The sequence below is a fragment of the Schistocerca gregaria genome, chromosome 2 (assembly GCF_023897955.1).
Source record: "Schistocerca gregaria isolate iqSchGreg1 chromosome 2, iqSchGreg1.2, whole genome shotgun sequence".
NCBI classification, from domain to species: Eukaryota; Metazoa; Arthropoda; class Insecta; order Orthoptera; family Acrididae; genus Schistocerca; species Schistocerca gregaria.
The window spans coordinates 1,044,694,697-1,044,717,948 of NC_064921.1; the positions used below are offsets into that span (position 1 = coordinate 1,044,694,697).

Below are 23,252 nucleotides of genomic sequence, written 5' to 3' on the forward strand. Positions count from 1 at the left end.
CCTTATTTGATCGTAAGTCCTCCAAATCAGTCTTAGATTCTGATTCTAAGACTGGATCCCCTATCTCTTCTAAATCATTTCCTGTTTCCTCTTCTATCGCATCAGACAAATCCCCCCGCTCATAGAGACCTTCAATGTACTCCTTCCCCCTATTCGTTCTCTCTTCTGCATTTAACAGCGGGATTCCATTTGCACTCTTGATGTTACCATCCTTGCTTTTAATTTCAGTGAAGGATGTTTTGACTTTTCTATATGCTGAGTCAGTCCTTCCGATAATCATTTCTTTTTCGATTTCTTCACTTTTCTCATGCTGCCATTTCGTCTTAGCTTCCCTGAACTTCCTGTTTATTTCATTCCTCAGCGACTTGTATTTCTGTGTTCCTAAATTTCCCTGAACATTTTTGTACTTCCTTCTTTCATCGATCAACTGAAGTATTTCTTCCATTACCCATGGTTTCTTCACAATGTTCCTAAATTTCCCTGAACATTTTTGTATTTCCTTCTTTCATCGATCAACTGAAGTATTTCTTCTATTACCCATGGTTTCTTCGCAGTTATCTTCTTTGTACCTATGCTTTCCTTTCCAACTTCTGCGACGATCCTTTTTAGAGGTATTCATTCCTCTTCAACTGTAGTGCCTATTGAGCTATTCCTTATTGCTATATAAGATAAGTGCAAGCGTTTCTCGCCATCCCTTAGTACTTCTTTATCCCACCTCTTTGCATATTGGTTCTTCCTGACTAATCTCTTAAACGAAACTTCAGCCAACTCCTCATCGTCACTAAATTCTGATCTGAGTCTATATCTGCTCCTGGGTACGTCTTACAATCCAGTATCTGATTTCGGTCGACTAACACAGGCGAAGAAGGTATTCCTGACCAAAAGAAGTCTACTAGTATCTGTCAGACTTCTTAATTCGGGGAAGAAAGTTTTAAGAATGCATGTTGTGCGTTGTATGGTAGTGTATTAACGTCTAAGGGAAAACAGAAAAAGACGAATTCGAAGCGTTTAAGATGTGATGCTACAGAACAACGTTGAAAGTAAGATGAACTGATAATATAAGCAATGAAGGTGTTCTCCATAGAATCGACGGAGAAAGGGACATATGGGAAACATTGAGACGAAGAAAGGACAGGATGATAGGAAATGGGTAAAGGCACAAGGGAATAGCTTCATTAGTACTACGGGAAGCTGTAGAGGCTAAAAAATGTGTAAAGCCAACAGGTAATTGAAGACGTAGGGTGCAGGGGCTACTCTGATATGAAGAGGTTGGCGGAAGACAGCAATTCATGGCGGGAAAGGAAGGTTAGTTTCGTTGACACGGATAAACTGGAACGTCGGTGAGTTGGCGGCCGTGCACATACCAAATTACTTACATTTACTTCCATATGTCATTCATTTATTTGGTATTATTAAATGCTGAGATTTTTCTGGCCTCTCCATCCTTGACCTTCTGGTATTGGTTAAAGCAAACAGTCTTGGTGAATGTCAGTGGGCCTTCTTTTAAAGGTACAACGTTGTGCAATTATTGCCTAGTTAGGGCCATAATTTTCAGAAATACTCGTTACGCCTACCGCGTGCGAAATGTCTGTTGTCCTAAGTCCGCTGTTATCGAAGCTTAAAATTGAACGACGACCTTAACCTTTCCACCCATAGCTTCCTTTAAAGTGGTATCATCCGTAAGTACAAGGGGACTCAGAAACGTACGGAAACATCACAAACATAACACATTACCATGGCTAATACGGTGCAGGAAAAGCGTTGGTATTCAAAACAACGCAGCTTCCAGTCGTCTCGGAATGGATAAACACATACTCTGTATGCTTTTCATTAGTCATAGTGGAGGTGGGTATCGATCACGGACCCCTCTCGTCACTGTAGACCACAAAGGTTTAATAATATTGAGAGTTGGTGATCGTGGTGACTCATGTGCGCTAAACCAGTCCTCGATAATGCGAGAACAGGAGGTCTATCGCCTTGAAACACAGCATCACCACTGAGGAATAAACAGCGTACCAAGGGATGGATCTGGTCAGCCAAAGTGGCCACATAATCGTTCGCAGGAATCCGACCTTGCAGAGTAAACATGGTACCCCTGGAATACCACGATGTGGCTGCCCTAATCACCACCGAACCCCCGCCATGCTTCACTCTTCTGACATTCAGTTCTGCAGATGTCGTCCTCTTATTTTTATTCTCAATCCTCTTCAATGACCGCCTATCACGACCACTCTGCAAACGCTTTTGGCCGCTGTTTTAACTTAGTGGATGATGCTTTTCCTCTTTGTCTTTATTCGGTATAAATCTTCGACAATGCGCCTCCTAAAACACCAAACACTTCTTCTCCTTTGGTCAAGGAAGCATCCATCTTACATGCACCAACAATTAATCCACGTCCGAATTCGCTTGGACATAACATAACCTACTCGCAACTACACTACGAGTGATACTACTGAGGACGTTACACAGTTGCCGTTCGTGGTAAATACAACAGCACAACCTGCATTTACGTTCAAGTATGCATTTCTCGAGGTGTTCCTACACTTTTGTCCAACGTCTGTGTAATGTACATCCTGGAAATAGAAAAAAGAACACATTGCCACCGGTGTGTCAGACCCACCATACTTGCTCCGGACACTGCGAGAGGGCTGTACAAGCAATGATCACACGCACGGCACAGCGGACACACCAGGAACCGCGGTGTTGGCCGTCGAATGGCGCTAGCTGCGCAACATTTGTGCACCGCCGCCGTCAGTGTCAGCCAGTTTGCCGTGGCATACGGAGCTCCATCGCAGTCTTTAACACTGGTAGCATGCCGCGACAGCGTGGACGTGAACTGTATGTGCTGCAGTTGACGGACTTTGAGCGAGGGCGTATAGTGGGCATGCGGGAGGCCGGGTGGACGTACCGCCGAATTGCTCAACACGTGGGGCGTGAGGTCTCCACAGTACATCGATGTTGTCGCCAGTGGTCGGCGGAAGGTGCACGTGCCCGTCGACCTGGGACCGGACCGCAGCAACGCACGGATGCACGCCAAGACCGTAGGATCCTACGCAGTGCCGTAGGGGACCGCACCGCCACTTCCCAGGAAATTAGGGACACTGTTGCTCCTGGGGTATCGGCGAGGACCATTCGCAACCGTCTCCATGAAGCTGGGCTACGGTCCCGCACACCGTTAGGCCGTCTTCCCGTCACGCCCCAACATCGTGCAGCCCGCCTCCAGTGGTGTCGCGAAGGGCGTGAATGGAGGGACGAATGGAGACGTGTCGTCTTCAGCGACGAGAGTCGCTTCTGCCTTGGTGCCAATGATGGTCGTATGCGTGTTTGGCGCCCCACAATCAGGACTGCATACGACCGAGGCACACAGGGCCAACACCCGGCATCATGGTGTGGGGAGCGATCTCCTACACTGGCCGTACACCTCTGGTGATCGTCGAGGGGACACTGAATAGTGCTCGGTACATCCAAACCGTCATCGAACCCATCGTTCTACCATTCCTAGACCGGCAAGGGAACTTGCTGTTCCAACAGGACAATGCACGTCCGCATGTATCCCGTGCCACCCAACGTGCTCTAGAAGGTGTAAGTCAACTACCCTGGCCAGCAAGATCTCCGGATCTGTCCCCCATTGAGCATGTTTGGGACTGGATGAAGCGTCGTCTCACGCGGTCTGCACGTCCAGCACGAACGCTGGTCCAACTGAGGCGCCAGGTGGAAATGGCATGGCAAGCCGTTCCACAGGACTACATCCAGCATCTCTACGATCGTTTCCATGGGAGAATAGAAGCCTGCATTGCTGCGAAAGGTGGATATACACTGTACTAATGCCGACATTGTGCATGCTCTGTTGCCTGTGTCTATGTGCCTGTGGTTCTGTCAGTGTGATCATGTGATGTATCTGACCCCAGGAATGTGTCAATAAAGTTTCCCCTTCCTGGGACAATGAATTCACGGTGTTCTTATTTCAATTTCCAGGAGTGTATTACCGCTGGAACATCATCGGGAAAACTACGATGTTCCCAAATGTTATTGAGTAATGTTACTTGCGCTTTTTCCGAGCAACACGTGGTAATGACACGCTGCCATATATCTGTTTCGTGTCTGCAGTATCCGTCCTCAGCATTCCATCCCCCCCCCCTGCCATCCCCCGCCCCTACCCTCCTCCCCTGCTACCAATCCATCCCCTGCCAATATTTTCCACGCAGCAGAAATGAGGAGAATGTTCGTGAAGGTCCCACAAAGTTCCTATACGTAATAAGAATGACAGATTAAAACATGGAACATGAACGTCTAGGGCATGATACACCTTTGCCTTCCGTGCTCAGTAACTTGATTGAGACAGAGACAAACAACCTTTTGTTTTTACTTTTCAGGTGAAAGTTGGCGCCGCATGAGAGCAACTCTAAGCCCAGCGTTCACATCTGGTCGAATAAAAGACATGATGGGACTCATGGCGCAAGTTTCTCGCAACATGGTGGACCACATAGACAGCATCATCAAAACAAGTAAGACAGAGAAATAATTATAATTTCATGAAAGTACTTCCACCAATCTGAAAAAAAATGAAAACTTTTCTAGCCATTTATTAAGTTTTGTATTCATCAGCTCAAGCATATTTCGGTGATGGCGGTTCAAAGTTTTTGTGCGTTAACGTCTATATCTACATTTATACTCCGCAAGTCACCCAACGGTGTGTAGCGGAGGGCACTTTACGTGCCAGTGTCATTACCTCTCTTTCCTGTTCCAGTCGCGTATGGTTCGCGGGAAGAACGACTGCCGGAAAGCCTCCGTGTGCCCTCGAATCTCTCTAATTTTACATTAGTGATCTCCTCGGGAGGTATAAGTAGGGGGAAGCAATATATTCGATACCTCATCCAGAAACGCACCCTCTCGAAACCTGGACAGCAAGCTACACCGCCATGCAGAGCGCCTCTCTTGCAGAGTCTGCCACTTGAGTTTGCTAAACATCTCCTTAACGCTATCACGGTTACCAGATAACCCTGTGACGAAGCGCGCCGCTCTTCTTTGGATCTTCTCTATCTCCTCTGTCAACCCGACCTGATACGAATCCCACACTGATGAGCAAAGTATAGGTCGAACGAGTGTTTTGTAAGCCACCTCCTTTGTTGGTGGACTACATTTTCTAAGGACTCTCCCAATGAATCTCAACATGGCACCCGCCTTACCGACAATTAATTTTGTATGATCATTCCACTTCAAATCGTTCCGTACGCATACTCCCAGATATTTTACAGAAGTAAATGCTACCAGTGTTTGTTCTGCTATCATATAATCATACAATAAAGGATCCTTCATTCTATGTATTCGCAATACATTACATTTGTCTATGTTAAGAGTCAGTTGCCTGCACCAAGTGCCTATCCGCTGCGGATCTTCCTGCATTTCGCTGCAATTTTCTAATGCTCTTCTCTGTAAACTACAGCATCATCCGCGAAAAGCCGCATGGAACTATCTACTGGGTCATTTATATATATTGTGAAAAGCAATGGTCCCATGACACTCCCCTGTGGTACGCCAGAGGATACTTTAACGTCTGTAGACGTCTTTCCATTGAAAACAACATGCTGTGTTCCGTTTGCTAAAAACTCTTCAATTCAGCCACACAGCTGGTCTGATATTCCGTAGGCCCTTACTTTGTTTACCAGGCGACAATGCGGAACTGTATCGAACGCCTTCAGGAAGTCAAGGAAAATGGATCTACCTGGGTGCCTGTATCTAACATTTTTTGGGTCTCATGAACAAATAAAGCGAGTTGCGTCTGACACGATCGCTGTTTCCGGAATCCATGTTGATTCCTACAGAGTAGATTCTGGGTTTCCAGAAATGACATGATACGCGAGCAAAAAACATGTTCTAAAATTCTACAGCAAATCGATGTCAGAGATATAGGTCTATAGTTTTGCGCATCTACTCGACGACCCTTCTTGAAGAATGGGACTGCCTGTGCTCTTTTCCAATCATTTGGAACCTTCCGTTCCTCTAGAGACTTGCGGTACACTGCTGTTAGAAGGAGGAAAGTTCTTTCGCGTACTCTGTGTAGAATCGAATTGGTATCCCGTCAGGTCCAGTGGACTTCCTTCTATTGAGTGATTCCAGTTGCTTTTCTATTCCTTGGATACTTATTTCGATGTCAGCTATTTTTTCGTTTGTGCGAGGATTTAGAGAAGGAACTGCAGTGCCGTCTTCCTCTGTGAAACAGCTTTGGAAAAAGGTGTTTAGTATTTCAGCTTTAAGCGTGTCATCCTCTGTTTCAGTGCCATTATCATCCCAGAGTGTCTGGATATGCTGTTTCGAGCCACTTGCTGATTTAACGTAAGACCAGAACTTCCTAGAATTTTCTGTCATGTCAGTACATAGAATTTTACTTTCGAATTCTGTGAACGCTTCACGCATAGCCCTCCTTACACTAACTTTGACATCGTTTAGCTTCTGTTTGTCTGAGAGGTTTTCACTGCATTTAAATTTGCAGTGAAGCTCTCTTTGCTTTCGCAGTAGTTTCCTAACTTTGTTGTTGAACCACGGTGGGTTTTTTCCCGGCCCTCACAGTTTTAACATAGCTCCTTACCAAATATCTTAACAATGCTCACGAATTAATCAAAAGAAGGCTTTTCAAGTTATTCTTTTGGAAAAATTACGTTTCCTTAGAAGTTTTTCAGTGATTCTGAATCGGCAAATGGTTTTACCTTAGATTTTTTTCATGTTGAAATATCCTCTCAAATTAGCCTATGCTGTTATACCTAGATTCTTGATGGCAGTGACTGATTCCAGCGACAAATTTCCCATAGAACAAAGGATGTAGTACACCAACTGTTCTCCCGCGACAGAACCTCCTGACTTCTAAACACCTAGCCCCATCCACCCACCTCATCAGAACCGTCCCGAGGTGACCCTGCGCCTCTGGCAGAACGTCTGCCAAATCTATCGCCTCCCCTTCTCCCCGCCAACCTTCCCCCGCCCAAAAACTACCAACTATACACGTAATTAACAACATTACATTTTGTAAGTAGCATTAATAAAAATCAAGCACAGCCATATCGACTGTCCAGCAGGATTTGTTATAAGAACTACACGGGTTGGTTGTTTAGCACAGTTCTAAGCAAAGAATCATAATATTTTCAATGAGTTGACCTCTTTCAGAGTTCTTACCAGAATCACAACAAAATACTTAACACATACACTACTGGCCATTAAAATTGCTACACCACGAAGATAACGTGCTACAGACGCGAAATTTAACCGACAGGAAGAAGATGCTGTGATATGCAAATGATTAGCTTTTCAGAGCATTCACACAAGGTTGGCGCCGGTGGCGACACCTACAACGTGCTGACATGAGGAAAGATTCCAACCGTTTTCTCAAACACAAACAGCAGTTGACCGACTTTGCCTGGTGAAACGTTGTTGTGATGCCTCGTGTAAGGAGGAGAAATGCGTACCAGCACGTTTCCGACTTTGATAAAGGTCGGACTGTAGCCTCTCGCGATTGCGGTTTATAGTATCGCGACATTGCTGCTCGTGTTGGTCGAGTTCCAATGACTGTCAACAGAATATGGAATCGGTGGGTTCAGGAGGGTAATACGGAACGCCGTGCTAGATCCCAACTGCCTCGTATCACTAGCAGTCGACATGACAGGCACCTTATCCGCATGGCTGTAACGGATCGTGCAGCCACGTCTCGATCCCTGATTCAACAGATGGGGACGTTTGCAAGACAACAACCATCTGCACGAACAGTTCGACAACGTCTGCAGCAGCATGGACTATCAGCTCGGAGACCATGGCTCCGGTTACCCTTGACACTACATCACAGACAGGAGCGCCTGTGATGGTATAGTCAACGACGAACCTGGATGCACGTATGGCCAAACGTCATTTTTTCGGATGAATCCAGGTTCTGTTTACAGCATCATGATGGTCGCATCCGTGTTTGGCGTCATCGCGGTGAACGCACATTGGAAGTGTGTATTCGTCATCGCCATACTGGCGTATCACCCGGCGTGATGGTATTGGTTGCCATTGGTTGCACGTCTCGGTCACCTCTTGCTCGGATTGACGACACTTTGAACAGTGGACGTTACGTTTCAAATGTATTACGACCCGTGGCTCTACCCTACATTCGATCCCTGTGAAACCCTACATTTCAGCAGGATAATGCACGACCGCATGTTGCAGGTCCTGTACGGGCCTTTCTGGATAGAGAAAATGTTCGACTGCTGCCCTGGCCAGCACGTTCCCAGATCTCTCAGCAATTGAAAACGTCTGGTCAATGGTGGCCGAGCAACTGGCTCGTGACAATACGCCAGTCACTACTCTTGATGAACTGTGGTATCGTGATGAAGCTGCATGGGCAGGTGTACCTGTACACTCCATGCAAGCTCTGTTTGACTCAATGCCCAGGCGCATCAAGGCCGTATTTACGGCCAGAGGCGGTTGTTCTGGGTACTGATTTTTCAGGATCTATGCACCCAAATTGCGTGAAAATATAATCACAAGTCAGTTCCAGTATAATATATTTGTCCAATGATTACCCGTTTATTATCTGCATTTCTTCTTGGTGTAGCAATTTTAATGGCCAGTAGTGTAAGTAAGACCCACTTCTACTGGGCCTATCCCAGACGCTTCAACAATGGAGTCGATGACCCGTGGCGGAGCACACGTGAACAGAGTATAGCTGTCCATAAGCACGATGCAACTCCTCGAATCTTATTAACCTGTCTCAGAAGGCTTATTCTTGAATTCCTTTTTTTAAATTATGCAGCAGACAGTACCATCCGAAACTTGAGCATCTAAAGTACTTTTTTGGAGAGGCAATTAAATTACATGCCCCCTCCACCCTTTTTGTTTGCTTCACCCACCATCACTTTTTCCTACAGTCCTCAGCCGGCAGAAATCGGCAAAAACGGGATGCCTTCGGCCAGACAGCATATTTGCTTCAGCTCCCGCTCGTTGACCTTTGAGAATGTACAATATACAATGATCAGCAAAACATTATGACCACTACGAAACAAATGAACACCGCACAGCCACAACAACACGTAATGGCAGCGCAAACTACGCCTATGTTTTGAGTAGAGGAGAAAAGTGCATTGCCAAGCAACCATAGGTTAAGAAGTAAGCGTATTTACTTCGCCATAAACACAGGAGAACGCACCACAACTTCAAAACTGTAAGTTACACGCAGATAACGTAATACAGTCTCATTTCCGTCCGTAAATGCATAACAAACAGAAAAATAAATTACGTTTTTCTGTTTGCTGATGACAATACCATCGTGTAAGGTATGTTAACTAATGTTACACCCACTATTCGCCGATTAATTTATAAATGCAACTTTTATATAGTGTTGTAAACAACACTGATGTTAATATGTAACAACAATTATACAGTTAAAAATAAAAAAATCGAACGGACTGACGATAGCACAAAAGTGGTGAAACATGTATTGGTGAAACAAAACAAAAAAAGTGTCTTACATAAGGCGGACCTTCTCACCCAATTTACTTAGGAAGCACGGAGACAACAAGAAAAACTGCACCACAAGATGATTATTATGATCACTGCCCGCCACGACGTTGGATGGCGCCTGGGGGCGTTGCGGGCATGTGACTCGGTAACAAAAGTATGTCAGCGGACCAGGCACAGAGATCGATCACCCTAGCGAAGGTATGGGCTGCAAAAGGGGGATTCCATTGAGATAAGCGACTTTGACAAAGCACAGATCATTATTACGCAGAGCCTGTGAACGAGTATCTCGAAAACAGTGAAAATGTTCACGTGCTACTGTCGTGAGCATCCACAGAAAGAGATAGCAGGACAGTAAAACTACCACTAGACCCTAAATGGTTGAACATCCACGACTCTTCACAGAACGGGGGGTTCGCAGACTTGTCTTCTCGATAATGTAGGACAGATGGTGATCTGTGGCAACTCTACCGAAAGGGCATGATACTGGCCACGCACAAGTGTTTCGGAGCACACCGTTCATCGTATGTTGTTGAAGATGGACCTCCACTGCAGACCATCGCTACGCATTCACATGTTGACACAGCGACATCGCCAATTACGGTTGCGGTGGGCTCGGGACCATCGGGATTCGACCGTCGGTCAATGGAAACATATTGGCTCTCCGGGTGAATCACATTTTTACTATACTAGATCGATGATCGTCTCCACAAACGTTGTCATCGAGGTGAACGGTGAGGCGAAACGTGCAGCGCGCCAAGGACTCAGGCTGGTGGGAGCAGAGAGTTAAGACGGCCGCTGTGGACGAGCGGTTCTAGGCGCTTCAGTCCGGAACCGCGCTCCTGCTGCGGTCGCAGGTTCGAATCCTACCTCGGGCGTGGATGTGTGTGAGGTCTTTAAGTTAGTTACGTTTAAGTAGTTCTAACTCTAGGGAACCTTAGATATTAAATCCCATAGTGCTCAGAGCCATATAAACCATTTTGAGCACAGAGTTATGGGAGATATCCTGCTGCGCTTTCATGGGACCTGCAGCAGTAATCGAAGACACGCTGACAGCTGCGAACGACTGCATCACTTCATGCTCGATATCTTCCCCGACGGCGATGTCATCTTTCACGTGTCTCTGAGCCAGAACAGTGCTACAGTGGTTTGAGGAGCATTATAGTGAACTCGCGTTGATACCTCAGCGACGAAATTCGCCTGATGTAAAACCTGTGGAACCCTTCTGGGTCGCCATCACCGCGTACGCTAATAGCGGCCCATTATTTACGCGAATTACATGACCTGTTCGTAGACATATAATGCCACATACTTCCAAAAACGCACCAACAAACTGTCGGATCCCTGATACGTAGAATCAGTGATGTATTTCGTTGCAAAGACGGACAGTATAGCTATTAAACAGGTAGTCATAATGTTTTGGTTCACCAGTGTAACAGCGTAGTACCAGTTCCATTGTTGAAAAAGAGCAAGCTTTAGTGATGGTATCTGGGTGGACAGAGCCCACTGTTGCTACATAAACCATGTTAGCGATGGTTGTAGTTGTTCCTTCATGCTGCTAAGTCGACGAAATGACTCTTTGACAACAGTCTGCATTTACAGTCGCAGACAGAGAGAAAGGTTTTTTTGCACTTAGGGAGAAGACTAGAGCACTAGAGGTAGTAGGAAAACTGGCTTATCTCTCCCCGTTGATTCTTAAGACGTCTTCCCATCTTGATCTTTTTCTGGGTCAGTTTTTGCGACCACCCTGTGCCTGCGCCCTTGGAGGAGACCCATCCCGCCCGCCACCTTCTAGGTACGGTCTAGCACATCGTGCCAGAAACATCGCATCTGCCTTTGTGTCACAGCCTCTGGCAAGCGCGGAACTGTCTTCAGTCAGTCGCGTCTCTTTTTCCGCCTTAGCCTGTAGCACAGTGGTTCCCAGCCTATAGTTAATTAGCCCCTGAGGGATAAAATGAAATTTCGTAAGCGGTAAAAACAAAAAGGGTGTGATTGTGTTTCAATCATGAAACTACACTCATGCTCATAAATTAAGGATAATTGCAGAATGTGGTGCCACACAACGTGGCACTACACAAAACTGGATCTAATAGCATGGTGCATAGGGAACACACACGACACACATCTGTAAGGCCACGGTATTGGTGATAAGTTGAGAAAACCGTCCCGTAACACATGTGCTACAAAACGCCACTGTTTCCTGCGCATGTACCCCGACATAAATATGGGAAATGATCACCACGAACATGTACACAGGCCACACTACGGGTTGGCATACTCTGGATCTGGTGGTGGAGCACCTGCTGGGGTATAGCCTCCTATTCTTCCACCAGTGCCTGTCGGATCTGAAGTGTCGTAGGGGTTTGAAGAAGTACAGCGATCCGTCGACCGAGAGCATCCCAGACGTGCTCGATGGGATTTAGGTCTGCGGAACAGGCAGGCCACTCCATTCGCCTGATATCTTCTGTTTCAAGGTACTCCTCCACGATGGCAGCTCGGTGGGGCCGTGTGTTATCATGCATCAGGGGGATGCTGGGACCCACTGAACCCCTGAAAAGGCGGACACACTGGTGAAAAACGACCTCCCAATACACCTGACCTGTTACAGGTCCTCTGTCAAAGTCATGTAGTGGTGTACGTCGAACAATCACGATCCCACCGTACACCATCAAATCACGACCTCCATACAGGTCCCTTTCAAGGACATTAAGGAACGGGTATCTGGTTCCCTGTTCATGCCAGATGGAAATCCGGCAAGAATCGCTGTTCAGACTATACCTGGACTCGTCCGTGAACATAACCTAAGACCACTGTTCCAATAACCACATACTGTGTTCTTGACACCAGGCTTTAAGGGTTCTCCTGTGACCAGGCGTCAGTGGAATGCACCTTGCATGGCTCCGGGCGAATGAACCGTGTCTGTTCAGTCGTCTATAGACTGTGTGTCTGGAGACAACTGTTCCAGTGGTTGCGGTAAGCTCCCGAGTAAGGCTGCCTGCAGTACTCCGTGGCCGTCTGCGGGCACTGATGGTGAGATATCGGTCCTCTTGTGGTGGTGTACACTATGGACGCCCCGTACTGTAGTTCTTGGACACGTTTCTTGTCTGCTGGAATCGTTGCCATAATGTCGAGATCACACTTTGTTGCACTCGAAGAGCCCGTGCTATGGCCTGCTGTGTTTGACCAGCAAATTTCAACACACAGTCTCTATTAGCACGTCTGAAAACGTCTGCGCACTTACTCGCTGCACCGTACACTGACATGCACCAACACACCTCTGCGTATGTGGACTGCTGCCAGCGCCACCGTGCGACGACCGCAGGTCAAATGCACCCTATGGTCATACCCCGAGGTGACTTAAACCCGCAAACCGGCCACCAGAGCGCTGTTTCACCATGTATCAGCATTATCCTTAATTTATGATCATGAATGTATATTACTTTCAAAACATTATTTCTACAATCACAATTTTGTAAGACTTTAATACTAATGATTATATAAGTCATCAATAATTACTTTTTTCCTCCATTACCAGCATTAACACAGGCGCCTCACATAGACCACTGTACTTTGAACTTGTTTATATGAAAGTAAAAGTAAGACATATGTAAGAAATGCTAGATGCGACGTATGTCGTATCTAATGAAAATGTCTTCTGCAAGTTGTAGATAGTTCGTGCAATAGACCAGAAACTTCTTCATTACTGACTCTGAAAGATATAAGAACTAATTGGCAGCACAACACCAGAGTGCTGTGCAAAGAATTATTATGATTTTTCTTGTTATTAGAACGCTCAGACACAAAGTGTTAACAGCCTGAAGTACTGAATTGTCGTCCACTTCAGAAGTTAGGACTCCAGCGGGCAAGAGATTTACAAACAGCAAGTACAGTGCACACATTTTAACTAGGTGGTGTGGGTGAAACAAATGCACTGGGGAGAGAAATAGCGGAGAGAAAGTACGTTTTATTACAGGTGTGCACCATTTCTGAGGACAGATTTCGTGACTGAATTGTAGGTAGCACTGGCTATTCACTGGGAGTTGCTTCATCATCCATGATAGCACACACACACACACACACACACACACACACACACACACACACACACACACACATGTACGATATTGCTTTGAAAACGTAAAAGGCCAGTGCTACAGTATTCGTTCATTTTTCACTCCCAATCCCCATATACACTGTTTCATAATGTAACACTAGACACACTATCGGGTGGCTTCAGGATCATAGCGACGATGTGTAATATCCATATCATTTGCTAGCCTGAAAAATTAGGTCAACATACTTCTATAATAAATGAGATGTTGAGCGCAGAAAGAGGGTAACACGTTATACTGTACATTGTAGCTTTCGGAATAAAGATTTCCCGAAAAGAAAGAAAAAAACATAGCGTGAATGTTTTATGTGAGACGATGTACTACTACTACTACTACTTCTGTTATCATCTACTTGATTTAAATGTTTCACTAAACTTATAGTCTGTATTACCCAATTAACCCTTCATTGTACAGAATTTATTGCTGAACAGGAACTTTTTAACAGCGTTTTTAAATTAGTTTGGTTTATTAATCTCAGTTGCCGTGGACAGTTTATTGTACAGTTTTATCCCTTGGTATAAAATGCTTTATTGAGTTTTTTGTTTATTGTGTAAGTAGCCTGTTTAGGTTATTTTATTGGTAACGCCACATAGCGCCCTGTATGAAAAATCACTGGCTGTGCTGTGTGCAGTCTGTGGCTGGTTTGTATTGTTGTCTGCCATTGTAGTGTTGGGCAGTGGCAGCTGGATGCTACCAGCGCGTAGCGTTGCACAGTTGGAGGTGAGCCGCCAGCAGTGGTGGACGTGGGGAGAGAGATGGCGGAGTTTTGAAATTTGTAAGAATTGGGGTCATGAACTGATATATATATATATATATTATGACTATTAAGGTAAATACATTGTTTGTTCTTTATTAAAATCTTTCATTTGCTAACTATGCCTATCAGTAGTTAGTGCCTTCAGTAGTTTCAATCTTTTATTTAGCTGGCAGTAGTGGCGCTCGCTGTATTGCAGTAGTTTGAGTAACGAAGATTTTTGTGAGGTAAGTGATTTGTGAAACGTATAGGTTAATGTTAGTCAGGGCCATTCTTTCGTAGGGATTTTTGGAAGTCAGATTGCGTTGCGCCAAAAAATATTGTGTTTCAGTTTAAGCACAGTCTTGTATAATTTTTCCAAGGGGACGTTTCATAATTGTTTCTTGATAAATGTAAGATCAGTCTAGATTCTGTTCTGTGATCATGGACAGGGCTGTTAGTGCACTAATTTTCTGTGTTATTTTTTATGTGCGATACTGTCTGGTAAATGTACTCACACGGTTTAGTTGAAATCCCCAGTGTTTTTAAGGTCTTTACAATGAGCTCAACCTTTGGTTATTATTCAAATGGCCCTTCTCTTCAGTTTGAAAACTGTATTCATATTTTTTACCTACGTTTCCCAGAAAATAGTTCCGTAACTAACAAGCGAATGTATCTATTGTGTAGTTCCCCCTCGCTGGTTGTTAACACCGTTGGCACCCATGGCGGTTAGTATGAAGGGAACTTGATACAGCTTGTAGGGGCAGTAAAGGTCAATAGCCCATCACCATTTTAAAAGTGATTACTTATTCCATATCCGACCTTGTTTAAAGAGTAAAAAAATAAATGTTTGTATTCTGAATTCTGAGGCACTGATGTTAAGCATTGCTAATGGAGTCAAAGTATAAGATGCATAGAAGCCACACAACCTGACTCAAAATTATTTGCGCTATACCAACTCCAGTACTGCGCTGCTGGAAAGCGTTTGAGAGAATTCGACGAAACCAGAGAGAGAGTACTGAGTCACAAGATCCTGTTTAAAGTGATGAAGGAGGAGATCACGGTGAACTATCGCCGCGTGGCTGGTCGTGACGCGACGGTCTCCAAGCGTAGCACGAGTTAGTAGTTGATGGAAGCTGATAAGTACCTATAGCGAAAAGCGTCTGCTATGTTGGTCCACATCGAAGCTAAAACTAAATGGCACTGGAAGCGGCGGTGCTGCATCCCTTTGTGGCTGCGGAGGCACCATCATCCAACTAAAAAAAAAAAAAAAACAGCGCCGTTACCATCTAGCACATCTTTTGCCAACAGACATTTCACGATCTTTCTCAGTTCTAGTTGTCAGAAAATTAGTCCTGACTCAATTCCTACACCTCACGAGGAGGATGAAGCAGCCATCCCTTGGAAACAACCGTTTCAAACTTGTTTTTACGGATGCAGCTCGCCATGCTACTATATCCTGTGCAAGCTTCTTCAGCTCCCAGTACTTACTGCAACCTACATCGTTCTGAATCTGCTTAGTTTATTCATCTCTTGGTCTCAATCTACGATTTTTACCCTCCACACAGCCCTCCAATGCTAAATTTGTGATCCCTTGATGACTCAAAACATGTCCTACCAACCACTCCCTTCTTCTTGTCAAGTTGTGCCACAAACTCCTCTTCTCCCCTGTTCTACTCAATACTTCCTCATTAGTTACATGATCTACCCATCTAATCTTCAGCATTCTTCTATAGCACCACATTTCGAAAGCTTCTATTCTCTTCATGTCCAAAATATTTATCGTCCGCGTTTCACTTCCATACACTCCATACAAATACTTTCAGAAACGACTTCCTGACACCTAAATCTATACCCGATGTTAACAAATTTCTCTCCTTCAGAAACGCTTTCCTTGCCATCGCTGGTCTACAGTTCATATCCTCTCTACTTCGAACATCATCAGTTATTTTGCTCCCCAAATAGGAAAACTCCTTTACTACTTTAAGTGTCTCATTTCCTAATCTAATTCCCTCAGCATCATCTGACTTAATTCGCCTGCATTCCATTATCCTCGTTTTGTTTTTGTTGATGTTCATCTTATATCCTCCTTTCAAGACACTGTCCATTCCGTTCAACTGCTCTTCCAAGTCCTTTGCTGTCTCTGACAGAATTACAATGTCATCGGCGAACCTCAAAGTTTTCATTTCTTCTCCATTGATTTTAATACCTACTCCAAATTTTTCTTTTGTTTCCTTTACTGCTTGCTCAATATACAGATTGACTAACATCGGGGAGAGGCTACAACCCTGTCTTACTCCCTTCCCAACCACTGCTTCCCTTTCACGTCCCTCGACTCTTATAACTGCCATCTGGTTTCTGTACAAATTGTAAATAGCCTTTCGCTCCCTGTATTTTATCCCTGCCACCTTTAGAATTTGAAAGAGAGTATTCCAATCAACATTGTCAAAAGCTTTCTCTAAGTCTACAAATACTAGAAACGTAGGTTTGCCTTTCCTTAATCTTTCTTCTAAGATAAGTCGTAAGGTCAGTATTGCCTCACGCGTTCCAGTATTTCTACGGAATCCAAACTGATCTTCCCTGAGGTCGGCATCTACTAGTTTTTCCATTCGTCTGTAAAGAATTCGGTTAGTATTTTGCAGTTGTGGCTTATTAAACTGATTGTTCGGTAATTTTCACATCTGTCAACACCTGCTTTCTTTGGGATTGGAATTATTATATTGTAATTGGTTTATTCTTCTTGAAGTCTGAGGGTATTTCGCCTGTTTCATACATCTTGCTCACCAGATGGTACAGTTTTGTCAGGACTGGCTCTCCCAAGGTCGTCAGTAGTTCTAATGGAATGTTGTCTACTCCGGGGGCATTGTTTCGACTCAGGTCTTTCAGTGCTCTGCCAAACTCTTCACGCAGTATCGTAGCTCCCATTTCATCTTCATCTACATTCTCTTCCATTTCCATAATATTGTCCTGAAGTACATCGCCCTTGTACAGACCTTCTATATACTCCTTCCACCTTTCTGCTTTCCCTTCTTTGCTTAGAACTGGGTTTCCATCTGAGCTCTTGATATACATAAGTGGTTCTCTTATCTCCAAAGGTCTCTTTAATTTTTCTGTAGGCAGTATCTATCTTACCCCTAGTGAGATAAGCCTCTACATCCTTACATTTGTCCTCTAGGCATCCCTGCTTAGCCATTTTGCACTTCCTGTCGATCTCATTGTTGAGACTTTTGTATTCCTTTATATGAGCACCACAAATATGCAGCTGTCTTTACGGATGGGTCTAATCAGCCTCGGCTCTGCTGGCTGCTCTGTTGTTTTCTGGGATCGTGTCCTGAAGATCGTACTGCCTCAAGACTGTACTATCTTCGACGCAGAATTATATGCTATCTTGCAGGCACTAGAGCGGATGAGACGTTCTTCTAGAGCTAAATTTGTCAGTTCTGATTCTGTGAGTCCCCATCACTCGCTAAAATGCTTGTACCCAAACGATAAAGTCGTCGAGAACATTGAAGAAGCTCTCCTGTAACTACAATGGCTGGGAAAGGAGGTGTTTCTGCTGCGCACTAGGGCACATGGATATTGTGGGGAACGAAAGGGCGGATCTAGCAGCCTAGGAGGCGTATCATGTTCCTCAGTAATTTCAGTGTACCATCCCCCCCCCCCCCCCCCCCTGCATGCTATAGCTTCGCTACTCAGGTCCAGAGACTTGCGTCGGCAGAAGAATGAGTGGCTGGGAGTGTCAGCCAATAAGGTCCGTCTAGTAAAGCCCACAACGCGGCCGTGGCGTACTTTCTTCCAGCCACGTAGAGCGGACGAGGTCCTCCTGTCTTCGCACAGGCCATAGCCCAATGGCGCACGGCTTTTTGCCCCGGCGATAGGACCCTCCAATGAGTGGCTCTTGTGGCATACAGGTTACTGTGGGCGACATTTTTTGGAAACCGTTTTATTTTACTATGAGCGGGCCCCGGCTGATTTCCGAAAGATCTGCACTCTATTTTGGGTAACGTTCAAATGAATGTGGTTAGAATTTTAAAGTTTTGTTATTTGTCCAACATTTTTGCCAAGATTTTAGAGAGGTGATAGTAATGTATTAAACAGGGCGACTGACTCACCCATATTTTACCTAAGACGTCAGCCAGTGACATTTTCCTTTGTACTTCTTTTAGCTCCTTTGTCATTTTAACTGTGTTTTAGTCTTATGTATAGCATCTTTTTTTCTTTCCCCCGCGGTCTTAGCGTATGTGATAAAAATTTAGTAATTGTATCCACATTCGTTCCTTTAATGTGTGTTGGGGCGCTGATAACATTGCTGTTGGGAGCCAATAGGTCCCAAGCAGACACACACACACACACACACACACACACACACACACACACACACACACACACACACACTTTACCATGATTTAAATGTTTAAAAAAAACTTCTTCTTCAGGAGGCAAATATGGACAATTTAAGCAAGTTAACAGTCTTGCACACAATGCTGGTGACTACTTTGAAGGTCAGTAAAACACGTATCTATTTTGTACGAGCTGTAAATAAATAGTTGCCACTATTAAAGCTCCAACCCTCGTACTTTATCCCAAATTTGGTATACTAGTTCTCCTGAAAAATCTTGTAATTTTATTTCTGGTAAAAGTCTACTGTAACCCGGTAATTAAAGGAAATTTTTTCACACTTGATTTTATTTCAATAATTGGCAGAAATGGTCCGAGAGTCAAAGATCTTGTACAACTACACCACTTTTGTCCTTGTCCATATTTGTAAACACTTTGTTGATTACCGATACACTCATTGTTGTTAATCTACACGTCACGTCTGCATGCCACCGTCTCTGATCCCTGCTTTTTTACTATAAAACCTTTTTGCTCATGGTGCTGCTGTCCCACCTATCTTCACGCTATGCCCCCCCTCCCCCACTCCCCTCGGACCCACGCACCTGTACACCTTTGTATCTGAATATATACCTGTATTTCTCGACAGCTGGTCTTTTGGACCACAGTCAATTCACAAATGTTATCAAAAATATGTACACATATGATTTGTTCTCTTAAAAAAGAGAAATTCCCACAACAGGTTTTCATGGGTGATACTCCTCCTAGACATTTTAACCTTCATATCATAGATTCCAAATGTAAGTCGTTTAAATAGCTCAGTTTATTCGACTCCAAGCCCTTTTTATTTCATTTAATTGGTATTTACTTCTTGTGGGCATTCAAAGTTTGTTGATATTACATAAGTTGAAATAACATTACAAGCGTTCGACCCAGGTGGACAATATTCTCTGCCAACAGAATATCAGGTCCGTCTACTATGCAGACAACTTTGTTTATTATTTACGCCTAGCGTTTAGAAGTATGTCTGAATCTCGATAAAGTGGCTGACTACAGTCTGATCCAAGTAGGATTTTACTAGTTTGACCAGATGATAAGAAGAAAGATATGTGTAATAGACATGATAAAGGGTAAAAGATTGTGGCGCAAGTTCGTGGCCGGGCTGTCGACCTAACTGAAGATAGAAGCAGCCTTTCTTCGATCCAGCGCTAGGAGGGGGTGCGTGGTGGTCCATCACGCTGTCCGCCTTTTATCCACAGAAAATATTTCGGTACTCTTTCGACAGCAGGCTGAGTGAACCTGAAGCCGTCTTGGAGGGTCTGAAACAAGGAAAAATCTCCGACACTATCCAGGATTGAACCCAAGACCTAGTCACTAGCCCATAACGGCCACAAAATACAAGATTCCTACCAACAAATAAATATAGGTCACATTGGAAACCACTTCAGATTAGAAGTTAAGCACTCTGGATTCATTCTGAAGTAATGTAATTTATTTGACTAATGTTGCAGAGCTATTCGACATAATTCGACCCTACATATTTGTTTCACAAGCTTTCATTTGAGAAGCAATTAATAAATATTTCATTTGCCTTAATTGATTGCTGGAAGATAAAGAAAATTTCGTTAGTAATTGATATGATATGCTGAACACTAACTAAGCGTACTGGTTTTTATCAAAGATACTGCATTTGCAGCTCCTTTCCCTGGGAACAGAACAGTAAGTTCACTATTCCCTGGGGAGCGGGGTAGGAGGGGGGAGGGGGGGGGAGGGTGTACTTGAGAAGACATGTTAGAAGAATGTGTAATCATAGCGAAGAATAAAATTTTGTCACAGCCTCTCAGAACCACAATAGGATTAAAACAGGAGTACTGCTTACCTCACACATTGTTTAAAATACACACCCAGAAAACCTTAGACCTGTGGAGTAGGAAACGTGCTGACAAACAGAAATTATGCGAAATGAAAGCAGCTGTCAGAAGGACAATAAGAGTTTCTATTAACGAAATTGAAAGCAATATTTTACCTGCAGATTCAAAATAAGCCCAAAAAATTTTGGTCGTATGTGAAATCTATCAACGCAGCAAATAATTCAATACCCTCTCTTGCTGACAGTACGGGTAATGTAACTGACGATATTAACAGAAGACCGAAATTCTAAACCTAGATTTCAAAAACTCGTTTACGATAGGGGACTGCAGCACCAATAATCTAACAAACGAAAGGATGGCTGACATAGTGTTTAGTGCATCTGGGATTGTAAAACAGTTAAGATCCTTAGACGCCAGAAAGGCATCTGGCCCAGACGGTGTTCCCGTAAGATTATATGTTGACTATGCTACAAATGTAGCACCATTCTTATCCATCATCTATCAGAGATCATTGTAACGGCGGACAGTTCCACGGGACTGGAAGAAGGCCCAGGTCATAGCAATCTATAAAAAGGGTAGAAAATCGGATGCACGTAAGAATATATTTTGTGTTCAGACGTAATGAACTTTCTAGACTCCGAGAAGCTCATCTGCAGAAACCAGAACGGTTTTTGGAAACAGCGGTCGTGCGAGACACAGCTCGCCCTCTTTGTGCATATAAACAACAGGCTCTAGATATCGGCTCCCATGGTTGATGCCATTTTTATCGACTTTCGAAAGGCGTTCGACTCAGTTCCGCAATGTCACTTGCTAGAAAAACTGCGCGCATACGGCCTGTCCGATGGCGTATGTGGTTGGATAGAAAGTTTTTCTATCCGACAGAGAGCAGTATGTCGTCCTGAACGGGGTGACTTCAACAGAAACAAGCGTAACTTCATGTGTGCCCCAGGGCAGTGTAATACGTCCGCTGCTTTTTACGATTTTCATAATCGATCTGGTTGATTGTACTGACAGCGGACTTAGACTGCCGATGATGCTGTAGTCTACAGGAAAGTAGTACCTCACGAAAGTTGTGAACGAATCAGTGAGGATTTGCAGAAAATAAATGCGTGTGTAATGACTGGCAGTTACCTCTCAGTATTGGTAAGTGTAAAATACTGCGTATAACAAGACGAAAATCCCCATTAATGTATGAGTACAAAATAAATGGTCAGTCTTTGGAAGCGGTAACATCAGTCAAGTATATGAGTGTGACTATTCGAAATGATCTCAAATGTAATGATCAGATTAACAAGTAACGTGTAAGGCGAACTCTAGATTGCGGTTTATTGTTAGAATTCTGAAGCGATGCAGTCCTTCAACAAAGGAAATAGCTTACAATACGTTAGTTCGTCCAGTCTTAGGCTGCGTTCACACTGCCGGCCGGGCCGAGCCGAGCCTGGCCGGGCCGCCGCCCGCTTCTACATCTACATCTACATCCATACTCCGCAAGCCACCTGACGGTGTGTGGCGGAAGGTACCCTGAGTACCTCTATCGGTTCTCCCTTCTATTCCAGTCTCGTATTGTACGTGGAAAGAAGGATTGAAACTTCCTGGCAGATTAAAACTGTGTGCCCGACCGAGACTCGAACTCGGGACCTTTGCCTTTCGCGGGCAAGTGCTCTACCAACTGAGCTACCGAAGCACGACTCACGTCCGGTACTCACAGCTTTACTTCTGCCAGTATCCGTCTCCTACCTTCCAAACTTTACAGAAGCTCTTCTGCGAGAGTTGCAGAACTAGCACTCCTGAAAGAAAGGATATTGCGGAGACATGGCTTAGCCACAGCCTGGGGGATGTTTCCAGAATGAGATTTTCACTCTGCAGCGGAGTGTGCGCTGATATGAAACTTCCTGGCAGATTAAAACTGTGTGCCCGACCGAGACTCGAACTCGGGACCTTTGCCTTTCGCGGGCAAAGGTCCCGAGTTCGAGTCTCGGTCGGGCACACAGTTTTAATCTGCCAGGAAGTTTCATATCAGCGCACACTCCGCTGCAGAGTGAAAATCTCATTCTGGAAACATCCCCCAGGCTGTGGCTAAGCCATGTCTCCACAATATCCTTTCTTTCAGGAGTGCTAGTTCTGCAACTCTCGCAGAAGAGCTTCTGTAAAGTTTGGAAGGTAGGAGACGGATACTGGCAGAAGTAAAGCTGTGAGTACCGGACGTGAGTCGTGCTTCGGTAGCTCAGTTGGTAGAGCACTTGCCCGCGAAAGGCAAAGGTCCCGAGTTCGAGTCTCGGTCGGGCACACAGTTTTAATCTGCCAGGAAGTTTCATATCAGCGCACACTCCGCTGCAGAGTGAAAATCTCATTCTGGAAAGAAGGATTGTCGGTATGCTTCTGTGTGGGCTCTAATCTCTCTGATTTTATCCTCATGGTCTCTTCGCGAGATATACGTAAGAGGGAGCAATATACTGCTTGACTCTTCGGTGAAGGTATGTTCTCGAAACTTTAACAAAAGCCCGTACCGAGCTACTGAGCGTCTCTCCTGCAGAGTCTTCCACTGGAGTTTATCTATCATCTCCGTAACGCTTTCGCAATTACTAATTGATCCTGTAACGAAGCGCGCTGCTCTCCGTTGGATCTTCTCTATCTCTTCTATCAACCCTACCTGGTGCGGATCCCACACTGCTGAGCAGTATTCAAGCATTGGGCGAACAAGCGTACTGTAACCTACTT

The 23,252-nt window shown here is 44.6% G+C and overlaps 1 protein-coding gene across 1 annotated transcript in view; it reads left to right on the forward strand.

Moving 5' to 3' along the window:
• LOC126335566 (cytochrome P450 9e2-like) overlaps positions 1–23,252 on the forward strand; it is a 147,854-nt gene that overhangs the window by 68,121 nt on the left and 56,481 nt on the right. The window contains exon 3 of the mRNA XM_049998993.1: positions 4,374–4,505. Coding sequence (XP_049854950.1) covers positions 4,374–4,505 — 132 coding nt within the window. The remainder of the gene's footprint in view (positions 1–4,373; positions 4,506–23,252) is intronic.